This window comes from Phascolarctos cinereus, unplaced genomic scaffold (assembly GCF_003287225.1).
Source record: "Phascolarctos cinereus isolate Bilbo 61053 unplaced genomic scaffold, phaCin_HiC Scaffold_7;HRSCAF=346, whole genome shotgun sequence".
NCBI lineage: Eukaryota > Metazoa > Chordata > Mammalia > Diprotodontia > Phascolarctidae > Phascolarctos > Phascolarctos cinereus.
The window spans coordinates 17,339,247-17,359,731 of NW_027556180.1; the positions used below are offsets into that span (position 1 = coordinate 17,339,247).

Genomic DNA, 20,485 nt, shown 5'->3' on the forward strand with positions numbered 1-20,485 from the left:
GTGCCCGTAAACATGAACAAACAAGTTACATAGGCTTTCCATGGCCTCGGAGGTTCAGGATGCAAAGTTAGTTTTCATCTGGCTCTAACGTTACTGAGTGTCTCCGTCAGGTCCCAGAGAACCCCAGGGCTGTCCGATGAGCTTATTTGAACCCCAAAGGCAGCCACCAGGAGCCAGCTCTGTTTTCAGAACTCTGTTTCTAGCCATCATCCTTATCTGGGGCTTGTACTTCAAACAGACTGAATTTACCTTTTGTCCCCTCTCTCCTTTTCCCGTGAACCAAAGCCTTCCCATAGCTTTTATTTCCCCTCCCCCATCCTCCACAGGGTGTAAGGCAGGGGAGTCTTAACAACTTAGGCCTTTACACACACACACACACACACACACACACACACACACACACACACACACACACACACACACACCCGCAAATCTAAAGAAATCCTGCCTCATTTTCTCTTTAATTTCAAAAACTTGGATTTGACTCAGTTTTCTCCTATGTAAAATGAAGGCGTTGGACTCAGTGGCCTCCAAGGTCACTTCCAACTCAAAGTCTATATCCACATGACTTAGTCATGAGATGGGAAGCTCCCCCAGCTGATTCTGTCCTTGTATCCCCAGCACTGTGCTAGGCTCAGATTTGGCACTGAAAGGATTGCTGAATGCTTGATACCCCCAGCTTTTTCCTGGTCTTTCCCAACCAAAAGGGAGAAGTGTTTGTTTTGCGAATCCTATTATTGCTTGTCTGAATACTTCAGTAGAGGTCGCCCCACCCCCCAAGAAACTGCAAGCTCTTTGAAGTCTGGGATTATTTCATGTTTTGTCTTTTCATCCCTATCGTCCAGCACAGAATCCGTACACAGTAGGAGCTTAACAAATGCTTATTGGTGATTGGGTTGAGCAGTTTAGAGCACCAAAGACCCCTTTCTGTTTATCCCTGGTAACTGAGTATTTTGATCTCTGAGTATCCACTCCCTGGCTGGCAGTAAGAATTCCACATCCTTCTCAAAAATGTCCTTCTGTTTTTTTTTTCTTATCTGTGACAGTTGTGTAAATGTTGCCACTTCTTCAGAGTTTTAATTACATTGGCTCAGTTTACCTAAACATGCACCAAAGATATAAAATAGATCTAAGTGTGACGTGAATTTTTCCTTAAGCCCTGATGGAAACAAAAATCCATGTTATCTACTTTGGTTGTCACCAGACCTTTTCCCAGCAAAGTTATTTCTTTTCGTTATTTTAGATGATTTCTACATCATGAAGCTGCCCAGAAATAGCTCTTTGTACTGAGTCCAAAGTGGGGGGTGGGGTAGGGGACAGAACCGAGGAAAGATGGTGCCATTTATCGCAGCCACAGCCGGGGCTTATGTTCTTCAAAGCCTGTTTCCTTTCATTGGTTTGGGTGTTCACACCAACACGGTTTACCTTACATTGCAGTCTTATTTTTCTTCTGCTTTCTGGTCTATAGGTGCCTGTGCTTACCGAGACACACAAAGGAATAACGATCAAGTGGGGGGCATATTTGCTGAATCAGTGTGGGTGTTGGCACACCAGGCATTGATAAAATATACTGGAGAATGTCAGACTTAATCAGTTTGTCAAGATATGTGCAGGGTGGGAGGAGAGCAGGGGTAGATCACCTAAGCTGTGAGAATGGCTTCTCTTGTTAGAGCCGAGTGAGTTATTGTGTATCTGGAGCCTCGTCTTGGTGAGTGTGTGTTGGCGAAGGAAGCAGCTTTGTTCATCAGTGAAGTGACTCACATCCATACTTCAGAATATAACCCCGAGGCAGGGGTCTCAGGGAAATCAGTTCTAGTTTCATTAACTTGCTCAGTTCCTGGGGCCCATGACTTTTTCTTTTCACATTCTGGGTGTGTAGATTTAGAGCTGGAAGGGATTTCTGAAGTCACTTAGTCCAACCCCCTCTTTTATAGAAAAAGAAACTGAGGCACAGCTTCCTAAATGAAGCCTAGGAAGCCTAAATGATTTGTTTAAGATTACACAGGTAGGAAGAATCAGAGGTAGGATTTGAACCCAGGTCCTTTGACTTCAGGGTAATTTTAAATCCAAAGATGAGAGACAGATGTAAACAGAAGCTCTCCTGTGACACTGATTTCCATGGTGACATTCTTTCCATTGGATGACCCTTCTCCCAAGGGAAAGGGGGTGTGGAAGGGGGAGAGGGAGGAGGGCTGCTGAGTACCTGAAGCTCCTTTTTTCTTTGCTAGTGCTCCCCCAACCAGACGGATTTGGGGCTTGGCTTGATAAGTTACCATTTAAATTGCTTCTCAAATCTCATTTTCACTGGGACACCTTATTTTGATCAAATGACACCATGCCTCCCATGGGGCATCCTTACTCTGGGAGTGACCACCACTCCTTATGTGACCGTCATCCTTGGCCTCTACCCCAGAAGGATCTGGCCACTGCCATGATTTTGATGTTAATTCTTATCATACCATCTTATCATACCATGGGGCCCATGCCTGATCTCCAGCCTCCCTCAGAAGAGGTTGAGGCTACTAGGTGGCAAAGTGGAGTCAAGAAGACCTGAGTTCAAATCTGTCTCAGACACTTCCTAGCTGTGTGACCCTGGGCAAGTCATTTCAACTCTGTTGGCCGTAGCTTCTTCATCTGTAAAACTGAGATGATAATAATAGGACCTTCCTCTCAGGGTTGTTGTGAGTCTCAAATCAGACAATAGTTATAAAGCTCTTAGCACAGTGCCTGGCACATAGTAGGCTTATTCTGTTCCCCAGAGCAACACTGTCCTCCCAGGTCAGGGGTGGGGAACCCACTTGTGGCCACAGGTTGCCCACCCCTGTCCCACTTCCTCAGGCTCTCAACCTAGGAGTCATTGTGGACTCCTCACTGTCTCTCCCTCCTCCCTCCCCCCCACCCCCACCCCATGTCCAAGTGGTTGCCCAGGCCTGTTGACATCACCTCTGCAGCATCTCTCTGGTATGCCTCCTTCACTCCTCTGACACTGGCCCCACCCTAGGGCAGATCCTCCTCACCACTCCTGGCAGTAGCCTGATTGGGGGTGGGAGGAGGGGAGTGTCTGCCTGCTTTGAGTCTATCCTCTATTCAGAAGCCAAAGTGATTTTACTGAAGTTCAGTTGTGCCCATCACACACACACACACACACACACACACACACACACACACACACACACACACACGACTCCAATGACTTCCTATAGCCTCCAAGAGCAAATATAAAATGCTCTGTTTGGCATTCAAAGCAGAAATGAGCCGCTTCCTGCCTTCCCAGTCTTCTTAGTCCTTATTTCCTGACACGTTCTTTGACCCAGTGACACGGACCTGCTGGCCATTCCCCAAATGACATCCTTTGCTGGATCTTCATCCAGTTTGCCTTGGGTGTCCCCTATGGATCTATCCTGGGCACTTTCCCCTCCTCTCTCTCTACTATTTTATTTGTGATATCATTAGGACTCATGGATTCAACTCAGTTATCATTTCTAAGCTGATTCCAGCTTTAACGTCTCTGCTGACCTACAATCTTGCACTTCTCTGATAACCCTACATAGATGTGCAACAAGCACCTTTTGATCAATTTAGGTAGCGGCTTGGGAGGGGTAGGGGAGGACAATGCCGTCTTTGGGAGCCCTGTGGAGCTATTTTCTGTCTCCAACAGAGAAAGTTTACAGCATTGGCTCTTTTCTAAAACATGTCCTGTTCAAGGGAGATGTGGTAGATAAATCTTTGAAAAAGAAAGCTGTAATGTTTTTCAGTTATTGGTCTGTCTCTGAAAGCTCTAAAACAAGCATAGTGAAAATCAGATCGAGGCTAAATAGTACTTTTACCCATCGATCTCAGCATCATTCGATTGTAGTCCACCATGATTTGTCATTGTACCCAAAGGATTGATCTGTGAGCCACCTAGGAGTGGCTACCAGTGGTCACTATGCAAATCAAGATACTGGAAGCATTTCCCTCCCTAAAGTAGTAATTACTTGAATGGTGACCTGAGTAAAACTAACTCTGTAAGAGTTTCAATATGCAAATTTTTTCCCATCCTCTAGCCAGAGCTCCAAGGCTTCAGAATGTGCTTGTCAATTAAATGAATGACTTCAAATATACAGGAAATGTAGCCAGTAAAAAAGCAGGACCATGCGTATTAACATGTGATGAAATTCTATTTGATCTCGTTATGGAATTTCTAATTATTTGCTCATAATTTTGAGCGAATTAACTAGAGATTAAGTTTCAAGAGGAAGTGTGTTTCATTTTGGAATGTGGGAGTTTAGGGAGAGTAGGGTTGGTGGGTGGCTGTGGAAAAGGCTAAAGGGCTGCCTGATCCAGAGGAAAGGGTGCCCACCCAGGAGTCATAGAACATGGGTGCAAATTCTACCTGTGTGACCTTGGGCACTTCCCCTATCTCGACCTTAGCGTCTTCACCTGTAAAATGAGAGAGTTGATCTGAGGGCCCTCCCAACTTGAAATCTATGATCCTATGATGAGGCTGCCCAGTGAAACCATCCAGGCTGGTGCCTGGCCTGATATAATTGCTAAACTATATTAGCATGGCTTCTGGTGAGAAATGCCAGCTTTCTGTGGCAGGTATGCACCATTCATTCTCCCACTTAGATTGACAACGGTCCAGTTTCAGTCATCAAAGCTGTTATGTCTTTGAAGCATTGCCTACCTGCTCATTGATCTAGGCCTGTACAAGTAAGCCTAGAGACCCTACTGGAATGGACTTTGGGAGAACAAAGGGAAGAGAGGATGCCATCGGGACTCTTGGGTTAACAGGGGCCACTCATTCCATACTCCAGAGGAGCTAAATCAGACCCTACTCTGCTGCTTCCTGCTTGAATCCCTTGTTTTTCTCTGAACTTGGTTTCCTCGTTTGTAAAATGAGGGTCTGAGACCAGACGACCTCCGAGGTCCTTCCAGCTCTCCATTTAGTACTCCTTGTATGGAAAAGGGACTTCATTTCTCCCCTCCCCACCTCCTGCTGCCAGACTCTCTGTGTGCGTCTGTGTCTGTCTGTCTGTCTCTGTCTCCCTATTAGCATTAACACAGTCTCTAAGTTCACTAACTGGTATTATTACAGGCTGTGGTTGCTGGTTATATTTGGAGTCCCACATGATGAGGGAGGAGGGCACACTGCTTTCCAACAGTGAGTGATCTCACTGGGGCAGAGTCCCTTGTGCTCACTCCTCCTCTCCCCCGCCCCCCCACCCCCGGTTTCAAAATTGCACTTGTCAGATTGTCTTAAAACAGCATCTGTATACTAGTCATTCATCCAGGCCTTGCTGATTGGTTTAGTGTGGGAGAAAGTGTAGAGCTTGGCCACAGACAGGGTGATAGGCTGCTGTCCTTTTGTAGGCTGCTCAGCACTGTTCCCCCGGCCAGTGGCATGGGGCTTTTGAGATGCTTTCCCAGGAGTGCCCACGGGTTCGTGTTGACTCATCCCCATTCTATGAGCAGGATCATGGCCGATTTACATGCATCTGCAACATGACCAGGCCCAGGGTGTGGGTACACACTGTGCCTTGAACTTGGGAACACAGCTAGCTGGCTTTTGTGGTAATCAGACCAGTGACCCCATTAGCTCTGCCCAGCCAGCCCAGCTTGGCGGCCTGATTTGACACACTTCCAAACCCCCGAGTGACAGGCAGAGAGCAACAATCCATCCAAACACCTGGATTTTCACATATACCAATATCTCTCCATTAGCCAGATGCAAAGACGTCAGCATGCACGCTACAAGGGTCCATTTTAAGATTCTCTCTGGCAAATTGAGTTGCTTTTCCAGCATTAACAAAAAATAGGATTCCATGATTTCAGATGTCATAGAATTATAGAATATTCATGAGATTTCAAGCTGAAAGAGACCATAGCTGTATCTTCTAATCTATCCTTTTATTGATGAAGAAACTGAGGCCAGAGAGGTTGTCATTTGCCTAAGGAGTCAGATGGGTAGTAGGATTCTGACTGAGCTTGCTCCCTTAGGCTGCCTTCTGTTATGTCCTACAGCAATAGCTGTTATCTAATGATATTTAACACTTGTTTATGTAAAAGGACACTTCATTTGTTTTCAGAACTTAGAGGATGTTCCATTACAAAAAGAAAGAAAACCCAAGAGTTAGTGTTTTCATCAGGCTCCCCTTTATGAATCAGACATGTGAATTTCCTAATGGCTCTGATTTCACATAGTAGCTTCTCTGTGTTGGGGTTCTACCTCCCTCCCTTCCTTGCTTCCTTCCTTGCTTCCTTCCTTCCTTCCTTCCTTCCTTCCTTTTTTCCTAATGGGCTTCTGGAGACCTATAAAAGGCTGTTTTGCAGTAATACTGTGGATACCAAAACAATCCCAAATATTCCCATAGCTCCTCTTCTCTCTGTCATTCATCAAGCAAATATAGACATTTCCTGGTTTCCCATAGCAAGTAGCAAGAGAGCCAGATGTTTTTAATGGGTGATATTTATCAGGAACAATGCTAGTGCAATTATTAAGTGCCAGGTATATACTAGGCACTGTTCTAAGTACATTAAAACATCTTATTTGATCCTCAACTCTGGGAGGTAGATGCTATTATTATACTCATTTTACATAGGGGGAAACTGGGATAAACAGAGGCACGTGATTTTCCCAGGGTCACATACCTAGGAAGTGTCTGAGGCTAGATTTGAACTCAGGTCTTTCTGACTCCAGGAATGGTGCTTTACTGAACCACTTAGCTGTCTCTATTAAAAAAATATATTTATTAGGCAATAATAGAAAAAACTTAGTCCCTGCTGTCAAGGAGCTTATTTTAGCTTTGGGAAAATGGCTCAGTGGATAGAGCTCTGGGCTTGGAGACAAGAAGACTTGAGATAAGTTCTGCCTTGTGTGATCCTGGGCAAGTCACTTAACTTCTGTACCTCAATTTCCTCATCTGTAAAATAAAGGAGTTGATCTAGAATGGCTTCTAAGATCTTATTCAGCTTTAAACCTGTGATCCTATGGAAAAATGGGAGACTTGGAATTCTAGGCCAATAGAATGAAACAGACCCATACGTGGGTGTTACGCTTTAATAATATGTTAATAGTATCTGAACAGTTTTACAGCCCTCTTCATTCCTCTTACTCTGTAATGAGGAGCCTTCCCGTGTACCTCAGTGGGTTTTAACTCGATCAAAGGCTGAAATGCAGTTTTGTGAATGCACTAAATTTTGGTTCCCTTGCTCTTTTTAGGGGACATGAATTTTGGGCGGATTTGAATGCAATGAGTGTGTATGAGACAACTGAATTTGACCAAATTCGAAGACTATCCACACCTTCTTCTTTCAATGTCAATTCCAACTACCACACAGTCTGGAAGTATTTCTGCAGAGATCACTTTGGCTGGCGAGAATACCCAGAGGTACTGATTGTTAATCTAAGAATGGCAATTTAATTCCCTCCTTTCTCCTTGTGCCACTTGTAATGACCAGGCACCATTTTCAATCATAGCTGGGGAAGCAGTATGGTATAATGGAAAGAGTGCTGACTTGTGAGTCAGAAGACCTGGGTTCAAATCCTATCTCTGAAGCCTCTTATCTGTGTGACATGAAATGCCATTTAACCTACTTGGTCCTTTGTTTCCTCATCTGTCAAACGAATGAGGTTTGACTCAGTGGCCAACAAGGTCCTTTCTGAATCCAAGCCATATCTGGCTATATATCTATGCTAATTAAGAAGAGTAAAAAGTAAGCAAACAAACAAATACTGACTCACTGGATGAAAAACTTACCCTTCTCAATTTTTTTTTCATAATTTTGGGAGGGTTTTATTCTTATTTTTCCCATCATCAGAAATATAGTCTATTTTTTTTGACAAAAACCAAATGCTAGCCTCAGAAACTTGCCAAAGCCAGGGGAAAATCGAGCTAAGTTATTTATAGTAGGGGGTGGTTGGTATGTCTACATGGGTATGTGTTTGAATTTAAAAGTGAAATCCAAAAGATAAATATTGCCCCATCCCTCCATTTAGAGCAGTTTTAATCGAAAGTGTGTATATTGGAGTATCTCAAGGCTACACTTGGCCCATAGGAGGAGGGCATGTGATGTTGTTAGCCTGTCAAGAGATGAGGAGACAACAGTCACACTCTGTCCCCAGGAAGATGTACTTGCAAATGTTTATTGAGTTGTGGTGAGGCCGATCAATCATTCCTGCTTCATACTCTGGCCTCTCTGCAGATGCATCCTTAGTCCAAGGTACTGAGGACAGCTCATTAATCACAAAGCAAATAAAAGAAAGGTTGCTGGTCTAGTCTTCTTTCTTGGTGAAGAATGTAATGTCATGTCAAAAAGCCTTGAAATTGACTTCAGAGGATTAATTTCATGTCTGAAGGATTTGGCCTTTCTCTTTGATTTAAATTTATTTTTTACCTGTGCACACATGCATACACACACACATACATGCACACAGGAAATACTGGGTTATCTGTTTTAGATTCCTCTCTTCTTTGAAAAGGAATAAAGAGAGAAAATGGTGTATATTAGTCACTGGACAGTGTCATGAGATGAAATAATTGATTGTCTTTTAGCAGCTATCTAGTATGCAGAGAAGGTGACCGTAAAATGTATTCTTCAAATAATTGGTCTGGCCTTTAGCTTCTTGGACTGGTGGCTGGATTGATTTATTTGAACTTTGCACAATTCCATCTTTAATTCCTCTTATGGAAATTCCCTCAGGAAGCATAAACAAAAAGAGATGCAAGCAGATAGTCACAGCTTCAGAGTAGAATGGAGTTAGTTACCTGGGGGTCTCAGTCCTAGAAGAATATTCCTGAGCTCTTTAGCTTGTATTAACATCTGGGATGGTATTGTCATGTGAGAGAAGCCATGCCACATTGAACAGAAGAAACTAGATACTCTCTCTGGTCTATGCCTGCTTTACACAGAGTAAAACTTATTTTACCTTGACATTGCCCTTTTCTGACAAAGATAGTATGAATGAGTTGCAGTCTGCATCATTGAAGAGGATGTCCATATTGTGGAAAGCCCAAGTCCATTGAAGTAGTTGGAGTAGAGGCAGTGTGGTAGAGTAGAAATTGTGCTAGATTTGGAGTTAAACGACCTGGCTCCAAATCCTGTCTCTCATAGGAAAGTTGATCTCTCTGGGTCTCTGTTCCCTCATCTGTCAAATGAGAGGGTTGGATGAATGGGCTCTGAAGTTCCTTCCAGCACTGAATCTACAGATTCTGTCTAGAGGCTGTGCCATTGGCGGCATTGTTACCATTGAACAGAAGCTGGGGAAGTTGGTGTTTGCTTGGCTTTGTTTTGACTGTTTATTAATTTGCTTTCCTCTGGTCCATTTTGTTTTCTAATTGAACAGTCTATTGTTCAACAGTCTGTTATTCGACTGATAGAAGAAACCAGCTTCCGGGGCCTGAGGGAGGTCCGATTCTCGATGTTGCATCACCAATACATTCTGAACATCAAGGATAACTACCAGCAAAGCTTTTTCTCGCGAAGGATAATGAAAAAGCGACCCCTCTTGCGGTCCTGTCTGGTGCTGATGCCTTATCTCCAGTAAGTAGACATTCCTCTTTGGGTCTTCAGATCCATGCAGGAACTGACCCTCATGTTGCTTTGGCTGCCTTTGAATGCTAGCTATGAAACATCCTTCAGTGTGAAAGAAACTCTTCTGTCCGATGGAGAGTTGAAGCCAGTAGCTGACATTGTTCAGATACATTAGGGCTTTCTGGGCACTTGCTATATTTTTATATGATAGTGTTTATATATGACTTTAAGGTTTCCAAAATGCTAAACCTGTTTTGATCACCACCACCAAGAAGGAACTTTATGGTTTACAGAGCAAGCACTTTACACTGACTTTGTCCTTTGAGCCTCACACTGGGAGTCCTATAAGGCAGGTGCTGGTGGTACCTGGTTTACTGGATCTATGATCTCACTCAAGTGGGAAATTTTCTACCAAGACAAGTCAGGAACTGATCTTCGACTGATATACTGAGATAATTGCTTAGGGCCACTGAGAGGTTATATGCTTTATTCAGGGTCATGCAACAAAGATTCTGTGTGTGTCAAAAGTTGGACTTCTTCCTGTGTCCGAAAGTAGTTGTCTATTCTCTACGCCACATTGCTTCTTTCCATTTTATAGGTGAGGAAATTGAGTTTCAGAGATGGAAAGTGACTTGGCTACTGTGATTCAAATTGTAAGGATTGGAAGGAAGGAGAGCTTCATCCCAGATCATTCCTGATTCCAAGTCCAGTGCTATTTCATAAAAACAAAACAAAACAACACTTATGTGTTACATCACCTTGATTTTCAAATGTATCCCTTCCCCTCACTCACCTAGCAAGCTAACCCTCATAACAAAGACTTTAAGAAGGAAATAAAGAAAAAGAAACCGGAGGAACTAACCAAGTCATGGAGTGGGTCTGACAGTATATGCACTATGCAATATGTCAGTGAACAGTAATTATTTATTAAGTGCCTATTATGTCCCCCTTCCTTAACCTTTGTAAACAGAAAAAGGTGAATTTTTTCAACTCTTCTCTTGGACCAAGTCTGGTCATTAAAATTATACAATTCTGCTGTCTTTCTATCTCTCTGTTATTTGGATTGGAGTACCTGAGTTTGGTATATTTGGGGATTAGCAGTAATTGCCACAGTTTTCTGAGTAAATTTCTTTCTTTCTTTCTTTTTTTCTTTCTTTCTTTCTTTCTTTCTTTCTTTCTTTCTATTTTTAGACAATTGGGGTTAAGTGACTTGCCCAGGGTCACACAGCTAGTAAATGTCACGTGTTTGATCTGAGGCCAGATTTGAACTCAGGTCCTCCTGACTTCAGGGCCTGTGCTCTATCCACTGCACCACCTAGCTGCCCCTGAGTAAACATATTTCAAGGGGCTTGTGTGAGAACTGATCCAGTAGGAAAAGTATGGAGAGCAAGGTAGTACACTGAATAGAGGGCTAAACCTGAAATTAGGAAAACCTGAGTTCAGATCCTATGTCAGATACTTACTAGCTAGGTGACCCCAGACAATTCTCTTAACCTCTGTTTGCCTCAGTTTCCTCATCTGTAATAAAATAGGGATAATAATAGTTCCTCCTTTCCAGGGTTATTGGGAAGATCAAATGAGATAAGTTTTGTAAAGTGCTTTGGAAACCTTACAAGCTACTATTATTAAGGTGCCATCCCTAAATTTGATTTTTTGAGGGGGGTCTAGGCAATGGGGTTAAGTGACTTGCCCAGGGTCACACAGCTAGTAAGTGTCAAGTGTCTGAGGTTGGATTTGAACTCAGGTCGTCCTGACTCCAAGGCCGGAGCTCTATCCACTGTGCCCCTAAATCTGATATTATGATAAACAGCAGCTTGCCTTCCCCCAAAAGTGGAACGAAGCTGTATCTAGGTTGCCTTCACATGTTGATGAACACCTGGCTTTCTCTGAGAATGGCACAGGCATTCATGTTACCAATTCAAGGGCAGTTTATTTGTCTTTTTCTTTTTCTTTTTCTTTTTTTTGGCAGGATCCTTTCACTTGAAAGGACTATCAGGCCCCAGTGAGTTGTAGCTGGAAGGAGGTAGCACCATTTGGGCTAGGATAAACCCTGGAGAGGAGGGGAAAGTTCTGGCCAGGAAATCCTGGGAGTGAGAATAATAGGAGTAAGATGGAATGATTAATCTCTGGGTTCTTTTTTACTGATGCCTTTTATATTTATATAAATCATTTCCAGTTAGACCTCTCCTCCCCACCCCCACTAAACCTCCATCATCAAATAAAGAAAAAAATCCCAAACCAGCTGATGCATCTCAGGCTGGCAGCATTTGTGACACCCACATTCCACACACACAGTCTGCCATCTCTCTAACACAAGCACACTGTATTCTTATGAATTCTCCAGGATCTCTCCTTTCTGAGGCTAACAGTACCAAGTAAGCCCCTTCTGAATCCATATATTATACAGTCATCTAGCCCTTCACTTTTCCCTACCTAATTTCTTCCCTCTATCTCTGGGCAAGCAGAGGGATCAGAGCTACAAAGGACCCCCAAGGTCATAAGACCATGGGATCACAGATCCAGAGCTAAGATGGATCTTAGAGGCCACCTAGTACAAATCCTTCATTTTACAGATGAGGAAACTGAGGCAAAGAGAAGTAAACAGATTTGCCAAAGGTCATGCAGGTGGTAAACAGCAGAGCTGTGATTTGAATTCAGTTCCTTTGTCTCCAAATTCAAATTTATTATGCCATCTAAGCAGAGACTCAGAAGTGCCTTACCCAAGGTCACAGAAGTAGTAAGTGCCTGAACCAGATTGTAATCCCAGGCCTTCTGACTCTAACGTCCAGTGCTCTTCCCACTTCACTATTTAGCCTTCTCATGGAATGGCTAGGCAGTATGATGCACTGGCCTTAGCATTCACTGCTGCTACTGCCAGAATTAGTATTTTTTTTGGGAATTCATGCCACATTCCAACCCAATGCATGGTACCTTTTGGGAAGGGGAGAGTGGTGAGCCTCACTTTCAAAGTGCTGATCTGGCCCTGGCTGTTTGACTTTGAGCAGAGGTGTAGAGAGCGAAAGTAATTGGAGGTTTCTTTTTGGAGAGAGTTGGCAAGGCAATTTTTGAAGTGAAGAAATTGACTTGGGGGAATTCCTCCCTCCCTCCCTCCTTCCCTCTTTTCCTTGTTCCCTCCTTCCTTCTTTCCCTCCTTCCTTCTTTCCTCCTCCCTTCCCTCCCTTCCTCCTCCCTCCTTCCTTCCTTCCCTCCATCCTTCCATTACCTCCTTCTCTCCTTTCTTCCTTCCTTCCCTCCCTCCTTCCATTACCTCCTTCCTTCTTTCCTTCCATTCCTTCCTTCCCTCTCTTCTTCCTTCCCTCCTTCCTTCCTTCCTTCCTTCCTTCCTTCCTTCCTTCTTTCCTTCCTTCCTTCTTTCCTTCCCTCCTTCTCTCCCTTCCTTCCTCCTTTCCTTTTTGGTTTTGTTTCATTTTCTAATTTTTCTTTTCCTTCTAGCCTAGCCCCACTCTCATGAACTCCAGCAATCACAGCTACAGTACCTTAACAATACCAAACCTGAGCTTTGAGACATGAACATTATTTTTTAGGAAACACTTTGTGTCTAGGAATCCTGAGAGATGAAACATTCTTTGCATCATTACAGCTTGAGGTGAATGTATGCCTTCATCAAAGGCCAAGTGAGGAAAGTGCTACATTGTAGCCTTTTTTTGATTAGAACTAATAAAAATGCCATTTCTGTGATTTTGCCAGCACAGCTGGAGATGTTATTGTCAGAGTCCAGTAGTTAGGAACATATTGTCCTCCTAGTAAGAGAGTGGAAGTCATTAGTGTGACTGGCAGCTTGGCGTGCTGGGCCACTCCAATGCGATTTTAGCTCCTGGGAGCAGACAAGAATGCTCATTAACTCACTGCATTGGGGGGTGCTTGGGGATGGCAGGGTGAAAGTGAATTTGTTCAGAACCTTGATATAAATGATGATGGGGCCCTCCTTTTGTTTTTCTTTTAAACAGACTTGTTTTGGAAAACCACAGACTATTAAAAAAAAATTGTGGAAGCAGCAGGAGAATTAGTGCCCCACAAATGTGGCCTGTTTCTAAATCTAGCCTAAGTAAGCAGGAGAATGGCCCCCTGTGCTCCCCACCCTCTGCATTCCCTTTTAGAAATCTCAGGACCCTTACGTGACTTGTCCTGCCAGGAATAATGGTCTGGGGGCCAATAAGAGAGTCCAGGCCTTCAGAGCCGGGCCCCTTCCTGCCTTTTCAGTCTCGATGTGACTCCTCTCATGCGGGCTACTTTAATCCAGCTGCTGTGGCCCATTGGCTGCACCTCATCCATGACACTCCATTTCCTGAATTATCCCCCAGGCCTCGAACACCCTCCCTCCTCCTGTCTGCCTCTTCCTTCAAGACTCCCCTCCAAACCCACCTTTCACAGAAGTCCTTTCCTCTTCCCCACTGCTGCTGAGGTTATCACCCGTTTCACTTATTTGAGTGGTGTCAAATTCAAATAGAAATGGGTCATAACCCAGTCATGAGGATCCCTGTGGGCCACATTGACTTCGAAAATCACCCAAGAAGATGATGTCTGTTTTATTGCATTTTGATTTATTTTGTTAAATATTTCCCAATTGTCAAATAAGGTAATATTTGTAAAGTGCCTGACACATAGTAAGCGCTATATAAATGCTTACTTTCTTCCCTAACTAAATTTGAAAGCTGGTTCAGGCTGCACTTGTGAGTGTAGCCAGAGGCTACAGCTCCCCGGAACCCGTGTTTGCCCTGTGCTGTATACATCGTATATGTACATGGGTCTTAGTGTGTTTTCTCCCCCATTAAATGCATTGTCTCTTTGCTTGCTTGTTTGTTTTTGAATTCCTGCTGCTTGGCACATAGTCAACACTGAATAAATGCATGCGAACTGATTTTTGACTGTGGTCTGACTTGCTTCGCACTCACTAGCTGAGCCCATCATCCACCCAAGCTGTGGGGGCAAGGAAGGGGTCCCAGGTCATCAGCACTGGATGTGGACCAGGGCTAAAGGGATCCCATTTCTCAAGGTTGGCCTCACTCCCTAATGCCTATGGAGCCCGAGCAGCTAGCTAACTTCAAATGCACAAAAATATCTTTTGTGACTCCTCATTTCCACCCATCTAAATAGCAGACTCGCTAGCTGGTATTTGGGGCTCTCAACAATTTAAATGCAGCCTACCTTTCCCATTTTATCTCAGACATTTCCTACTCAGTGTTCTCCAAATGGAAGGCACACTGGATTATTCACTTCCTACCCCCTAACCTAGTCCTAAATTTCCTACCTCTAGCATTTTTGCTCATGAATTTTGTTCTCTGGCTCCCAACTTAGACTGTGATTATCATAAGCAGGTCAAATACTTGAAGCCAGCCTACTGGAATCCTCCCAGCTGAAAGGGATTTGCCCTTTATCCGATTTAGCATGCTGTTCTCTTATGTGCTTGTCACGCTTTAACTGTATTCTACGCATTTGCATAAGTGTCTTCTCCTTGTGGGTAGAGATCCTGCCTTAGTTAGCTTTGCATTGTGCCCTCTTGTCCTGTTTCCGTTCCATTGTGGAAGTGATTTGTTTTCTGGAAAGGCATTCTCGTGGAGTTTTAGATTGTAAGCTCCTTGAAGACCAGAATTGTTTGCCTTTTTTGTTATCTCCAGCACTTAATTCCTTGCTTGGCACATAGCAAGTGCTTAATCAATGTTCATTGACTGGTTGGAGTACAAACACTAGCAGATCCTAGAGAGCTAGAAAAACTCCAGGTGGGCACCTGGAAAAGGATAGTGTCAGAATACCAGCTTAGCTAAGGTGACTAGGGAAGCCCATCACTTGGTTGGCCATGTGGTGATGAAAGTTTCTGCCAGAATTGTAGAGAGAATTCTCGATTTTGAGCAGGAAGGTCATCTCATCCAACCCTTTCATTGCCTTGCCCAAGGTCACACCAGGAGTCCATGTCAGAGCTGAAATTCAGACCCAAACTCTCTGACACCATGTCCCCTATGGTTTTCTGTTGGACCATGCTGATTGCAATCTGTGCTGATGAAGAGAGTATGAAATGAGGGCTCTTGGGGAGCTTGTGTCTAAGGAGTACTCTGCACTCAGCAGGTCATCAGCACATGCTTGGAGGAGTGGATGGCTAAAGATAGCTTAGGAGGGGGAAGGCTTTCACCCAGATCACTGAGAAATGGTTGCATGTTTCCTTGCAGCACACTGACATATCTTTGTACTGATATTGCAGGAGACAGATGTGTCGGGCATGAGCTCCATCCTCTTATTTGAGCTTATTTAAATTTGTTATTTAAAGTCTGGCTTATAATTATTACACAATTCTCAGATAATAGCTATGGTTAAAACTGAACAAGTTCAGATTTTGGAAATATTAATTTAAATAGGATTGAGGCAGTTTCTGATCCAGAAAAAAAATGTTTTCTTAAATAAATTGGACACTCCTGAGAAATCTTGTTTATAGGGTTCATTAGTTTAGAAGATTATTTTTCACAGGAAGTGCAAAGATGAACTCAATAATTGGTGGCATTTACATAGCAATTTACAAACATCTCATTTGACCTTCCTAACAGTCTCTGTGGTAGGTATCATAGGCATTATTATCCTAACTTTATAGCAAGGCAGTGTGCATTAAGAGTTGACCTTGGACTGAAGTCTTGTCTCTGAGCATTCTTGCTGGGTGACCCTGAGTGAGTCACTTAACCCTCATTGCTTCTAGGCAGCTCTGGAAGGCTATACATTTTAAACATGATTCTGGTCTGTATTCATGGAGAGAGTTTTTATATCAGGAGTTCCTTACATCGATACTGTCACAAGTCATGCCTAAAAAAAAAAAATCTTAGAGCTGAGAGCCAGGAAGGTTTCTGTGATTTGCTCATGGTTACATAGCTGGTGTCAGAGGTGGGATTGGAAAACAGATTTCTCCTGGGACCAACAGAGCCAACGTTCCTTCCATTCTACTTTGCGATAGGGCCTCTTTCAGTTGGATAGAGGGAAGCAGCTAGTAGCTGCACAGTCAGTGCTATGTGACTCAAAGTGTTCATCCTGTAAGCCAGGATCTGGCCTTACCAGGATAAGCTCTATAGGCAGTGACTACAGATCATCTGGAAAATGAATGACTCTTACACTATATGCAGTAATATGACAGACATTTATTAAGACTGGCATGCTTAGAGAACTGTGCTGAATTCTGGCAAGTGATATGTAACACACGGTCCCTATGGACTGTGAAGTCCTGAGAAGGAAGCTTAAAGCCTAGGATAACCAGAGTGGCCAGATTCATATCATTGTGTTACCTACAAACACTGAACTCCCAGCCAGGACAGCATAAGCGGCCCCTTGTACTGTGCTTAGCACATAATAGGTGTCTAATAAATGTTTTGGGTTAAATGAATGAATCAATCAGTAAGCATTCCCTAAATAAGTATTGTAGGCCAGTAAGTAGTGGGAATACAGAGAAAAAGCAAAAATAGTTACTTCTCAAGTTTACATTTGAATGAATGAATGAATGAATGAGTGAGTGAGTGAATATGGCAAACATCTTTTACTTTGGATCTTGAACATCCCAACAACTCATCGTTGCAATAAGGAAGGTAGGGCAGAAATTCTGCTCGTCTCCTGGAATCCTGCCCTCACGGTTACTGTTTATTTCTTTCCTACCATTGGGTTTATCTTGAGGCTTTATTTCTTCCTGTCACTGCTGCTATCAGGTTTTATTGCACAGCTGTTGGTCTTTTTGACCACTTAGTTATTACATTTTGGACCAGACCTGTGATTTCAACTTCGAGGAACTCCTAGCATGGAAGAGAAACTCCCTTTGCTTCTTCTAATCACCAACTTTTCTAGAGCTGCCTCAGTCACTTACAGGTTGGGTGACTTGCCCTGTTCAGATACCGAGATGTTGCCTGACCTTGGGTCTTTCCTGACTCCAAAGCTGGCCCTCTAGCCATTAAGCCACCATGCTTCTTATGACTAAGTGTTGTCATAACTGTCACCATTGCTTCATATTCCTACAGTACTTGGTTTACAAAAAGTTTTTCTCATGTGAAGCATGTAATTCAGTTATTGTTATCCCCATTTTGGAGATAGGGAAACTAAGTCTTAGAGATATCATGTGTCTTAACCAAGGTCAAAGAAATAGTAAGTAGTAGATCAAGGCCCATCAGGGTAAGAAAAAGTACCTAGTTGGCCTTGGTGAATTCAGATCTCCTGACATCCGCCTTGGGGAAAGAAGCAGTGCATACGATTGGTTGAGTCACTTCAGTAATTGTCAAAAGGTGGTGGGAAATGGGAGAGGTACTCAAGACTGATGAAAAACAAAGGTCTCTGGTTAAAAAACAACAAGAAGAGAGAATAGAGGCTGCAAACTGTGGTCCAGTGAGCTTGACTTTGATTGCTAGAAAAATTCTAGGTCAGATCATTAAAGAGATGGTCAGTGATCAGCCAGAAACGGAAGTCATGACCTATGGCTCACATTGACAAAGGGCCAGCTAGTTTTCTCCAAGAACACATCGTGTTTGACTAACTTGTTTTCTTTTTCAGTGACAAAGTTACTAAATTGGTAGATGATAGGCATTACATAGATAGGATTTACCAAGATTTGGACAAAGTGTTTGATAAATGATCTCATGGTTTTCTTGTGGAAAGGATGGTGAGGTAGACTCTAGGCTCTTTTTCAGCAATAGTAAGAGCTAGCATTTTTATATATACATACATATATACATATATATGTGTATATGTGTACATATATATACACATATACATATATGAGTATATATGTGTACATATATATACATATATACACACACAATTTATGTTATCTCGTTTGATCCTGACAGTCCTTATTGTGCCCATTTAACAGCCAGGCAAACTGAGGCAGATAGCAATTAAATGATTTTGTCCAAAGTCACATAACTAAGAAGTATCTGAGGCTGGATTTGAACTCTTCTTCCTGACTGCGGGTCCAATACTCCATCCACTGTGCCACCTGGCTGCCTCAGTTAAATGGATTTGCAGTTGGTTAACAGTTCAAATTCATTAAGGATTCAGATTAAGGATCCCAAAAGCTTGCTAGGCTAAAGCACTGGGCTGAATCAGACGAGATGCAATTCAACAGGGATAAATGTGAGGCTGTAAAGTCCTTTTGCTCTTAACATTCCATGAGTCTGGGAAGCATTCATGGATTCTATGACTCCATACAAATAACCCATGGGCTGCCCCCTGTCCCTGGCTGGTGGAGACTCACCTCCCTCTCTAGCACTTGTGCCCTCAGAGTTAGGTGTTCACAGGCTTCTTTGTAAGTAAGCATTCTTCAGATCTTTCCTTTAGCGGGAGAGGGGAGAGAGGTTGGCTATGGTTTCAACTAGTTGTAGGCGTCTGGGAAAAAAGAGACTGCCATGTTTGTTTGCTGTATCCCACAACACTGAGGAAGATGACTCAATGTCCTTGTGCCTCTGGGATGACTGTGACTGATTTTATTGAGTAAAGGTCTTTAGGCTTGGGTGCATTTCCCAAGCCTCCCACTCATGAAAATTCATGTCTGGGGTGGCCTGGTCTGAAAGGCTGAGCAGTGGTTTCAGGCGAGGTCACCCCCTGGGGAGTGGGTGCCTGCCCATACACAGCTGCCCCGCCTGCATCGCATCATTTCACTAGGATGAAAATACCCTAAGCATGGGAGGGCTCAAGCCTGCCTGCTGCCTGCCTCTGTGGGTCCTCATGACGGTTTCCTGCTGAGCAGTGATACTTGTCTGGCCCTGGAACTGGGTCCAGGTGTGGGCATTTGCTCTCGCACTCCCTTTCCTTCCCCCTCTTTCCTCCCCTGTTATGAAAACGGTTGAGAAGGTTGATTACATATAAGCACTTAATCAGGTGAAAATCAGCCACTGCTTCAGGTTGCTGCTGCTATTTCAGCTGGAAGTCCTTGAGAGTAACTGACCTGAATTGAAAGGGGCACAGATCCAGGCTCCTTTCTCTATACAGCCAGCACTCTCAATCTTTTTTGTGGGTGTCCTGCACCCATTGGCAGACTGATAAAGTTCTTGGACCCCTTCTCAGCATGATGTTTTTAAATGCATAAAATATATAGGATTTCAAAGGAAATCAATTATATTGAAATAGTTATCAAAATATTTAAAAAATATTAAAAGCTCATGGACCCCAGGTTAAGCTTCCCTCCTTGGAGAATGCAGCAATCAGACTGCCTTCAATTTACCTCTCACCTTTCCCCTCTCTTTTTGTTTTCTTTTTATTGATGTTTTATGGAAGCCTTTCGCCTTTTTATTTTTTAAACATTGCCACCATTCTGGCATATCCCTGACCTCTTCCCCCAACAATTCAATTCACCTTCCTTTGTCACAAAGAAAATAGTTAACTAAAACCAAACAGTAGTCTCTGACAGCACGAGCAGCGTTTTGTACCCACAGCTGTTCTCTTCTCCAAGGAGACAAGGAAGGTTACTTAGTGCTCCACCCCCACTCCCATTTGCCCCTCTATTCTAATAAAAAAAAATCAGCTGATGGTTTGTTTGGAGAGATTTGAAGTCATTTTCTTGTCATTTACCAAAAAGGCATGATTTAACACTCCAGAATGGTTAACTTTATAATGGCATATAAAATCCAAAATCTTTTAAAGGTCAGACAGCCTTGTCTATGCTTGCTTATAGCTGAAATGAGTTGGGGTGCTGGCTGGGGAGATATTTATAACAATGGCTGGAAAAGAAGGTATGCAAGCTTGATGTTTTAAACATCGTGCTGTGTCACTAGTGGTGCTGCTTCCCCCAAGATGGCACTTAATCAGTCGTTTACTGATGTGGGTATTTGCTGGGGGGAAAAGGCACTAGGTGTCCTTGGGCTAACAAGGATGTTCAGATAGCGTGGTGCGTGGACGCTAGAGTCGTGGACGCTAGAGTCACGGACTCTTGTCAACTTTAGATGCCTTGTATATACTTTAAATAAAGTAACAGATAAAAACGATTTAGCTCCCCCCATTC

The 20,485-nt window shown here is 43.3% G+C and overlaps 1 protein-coding gene across 8 annotated transcripts in view; it reads left to right on the forward strand.

Moving 5' to 3' along the window:
* The window catches only part of TIPARP (TCDD inducible poly(ADP-ribose) polymerase), a 53,162-nt gene that overhangs the window by 20,502 nt on the left and 12,175 nt on the right, over positions 1–20,485 (forward strand). For 7 of the 8 annotated variants that reach the window (XM_020988902.2, XM_020988899.2, XM_020988898.2 and 4 more), the window contains exons 3-4: positions 7,205–7,373; positions 9,329–9,525. In XM_020988902.2, the coding sequence (XP_020844561.1) occupies positions 7,205–7,373; positions 9,329–9,525 (366 nt within the window). The remainder of the gene's footprint in view (positions 1–7,204; positions 7,374–9,328; positions 9,526–20,485) is intronic. The other variant, XM_020988904.2, reaches the window with a different exon arrangement.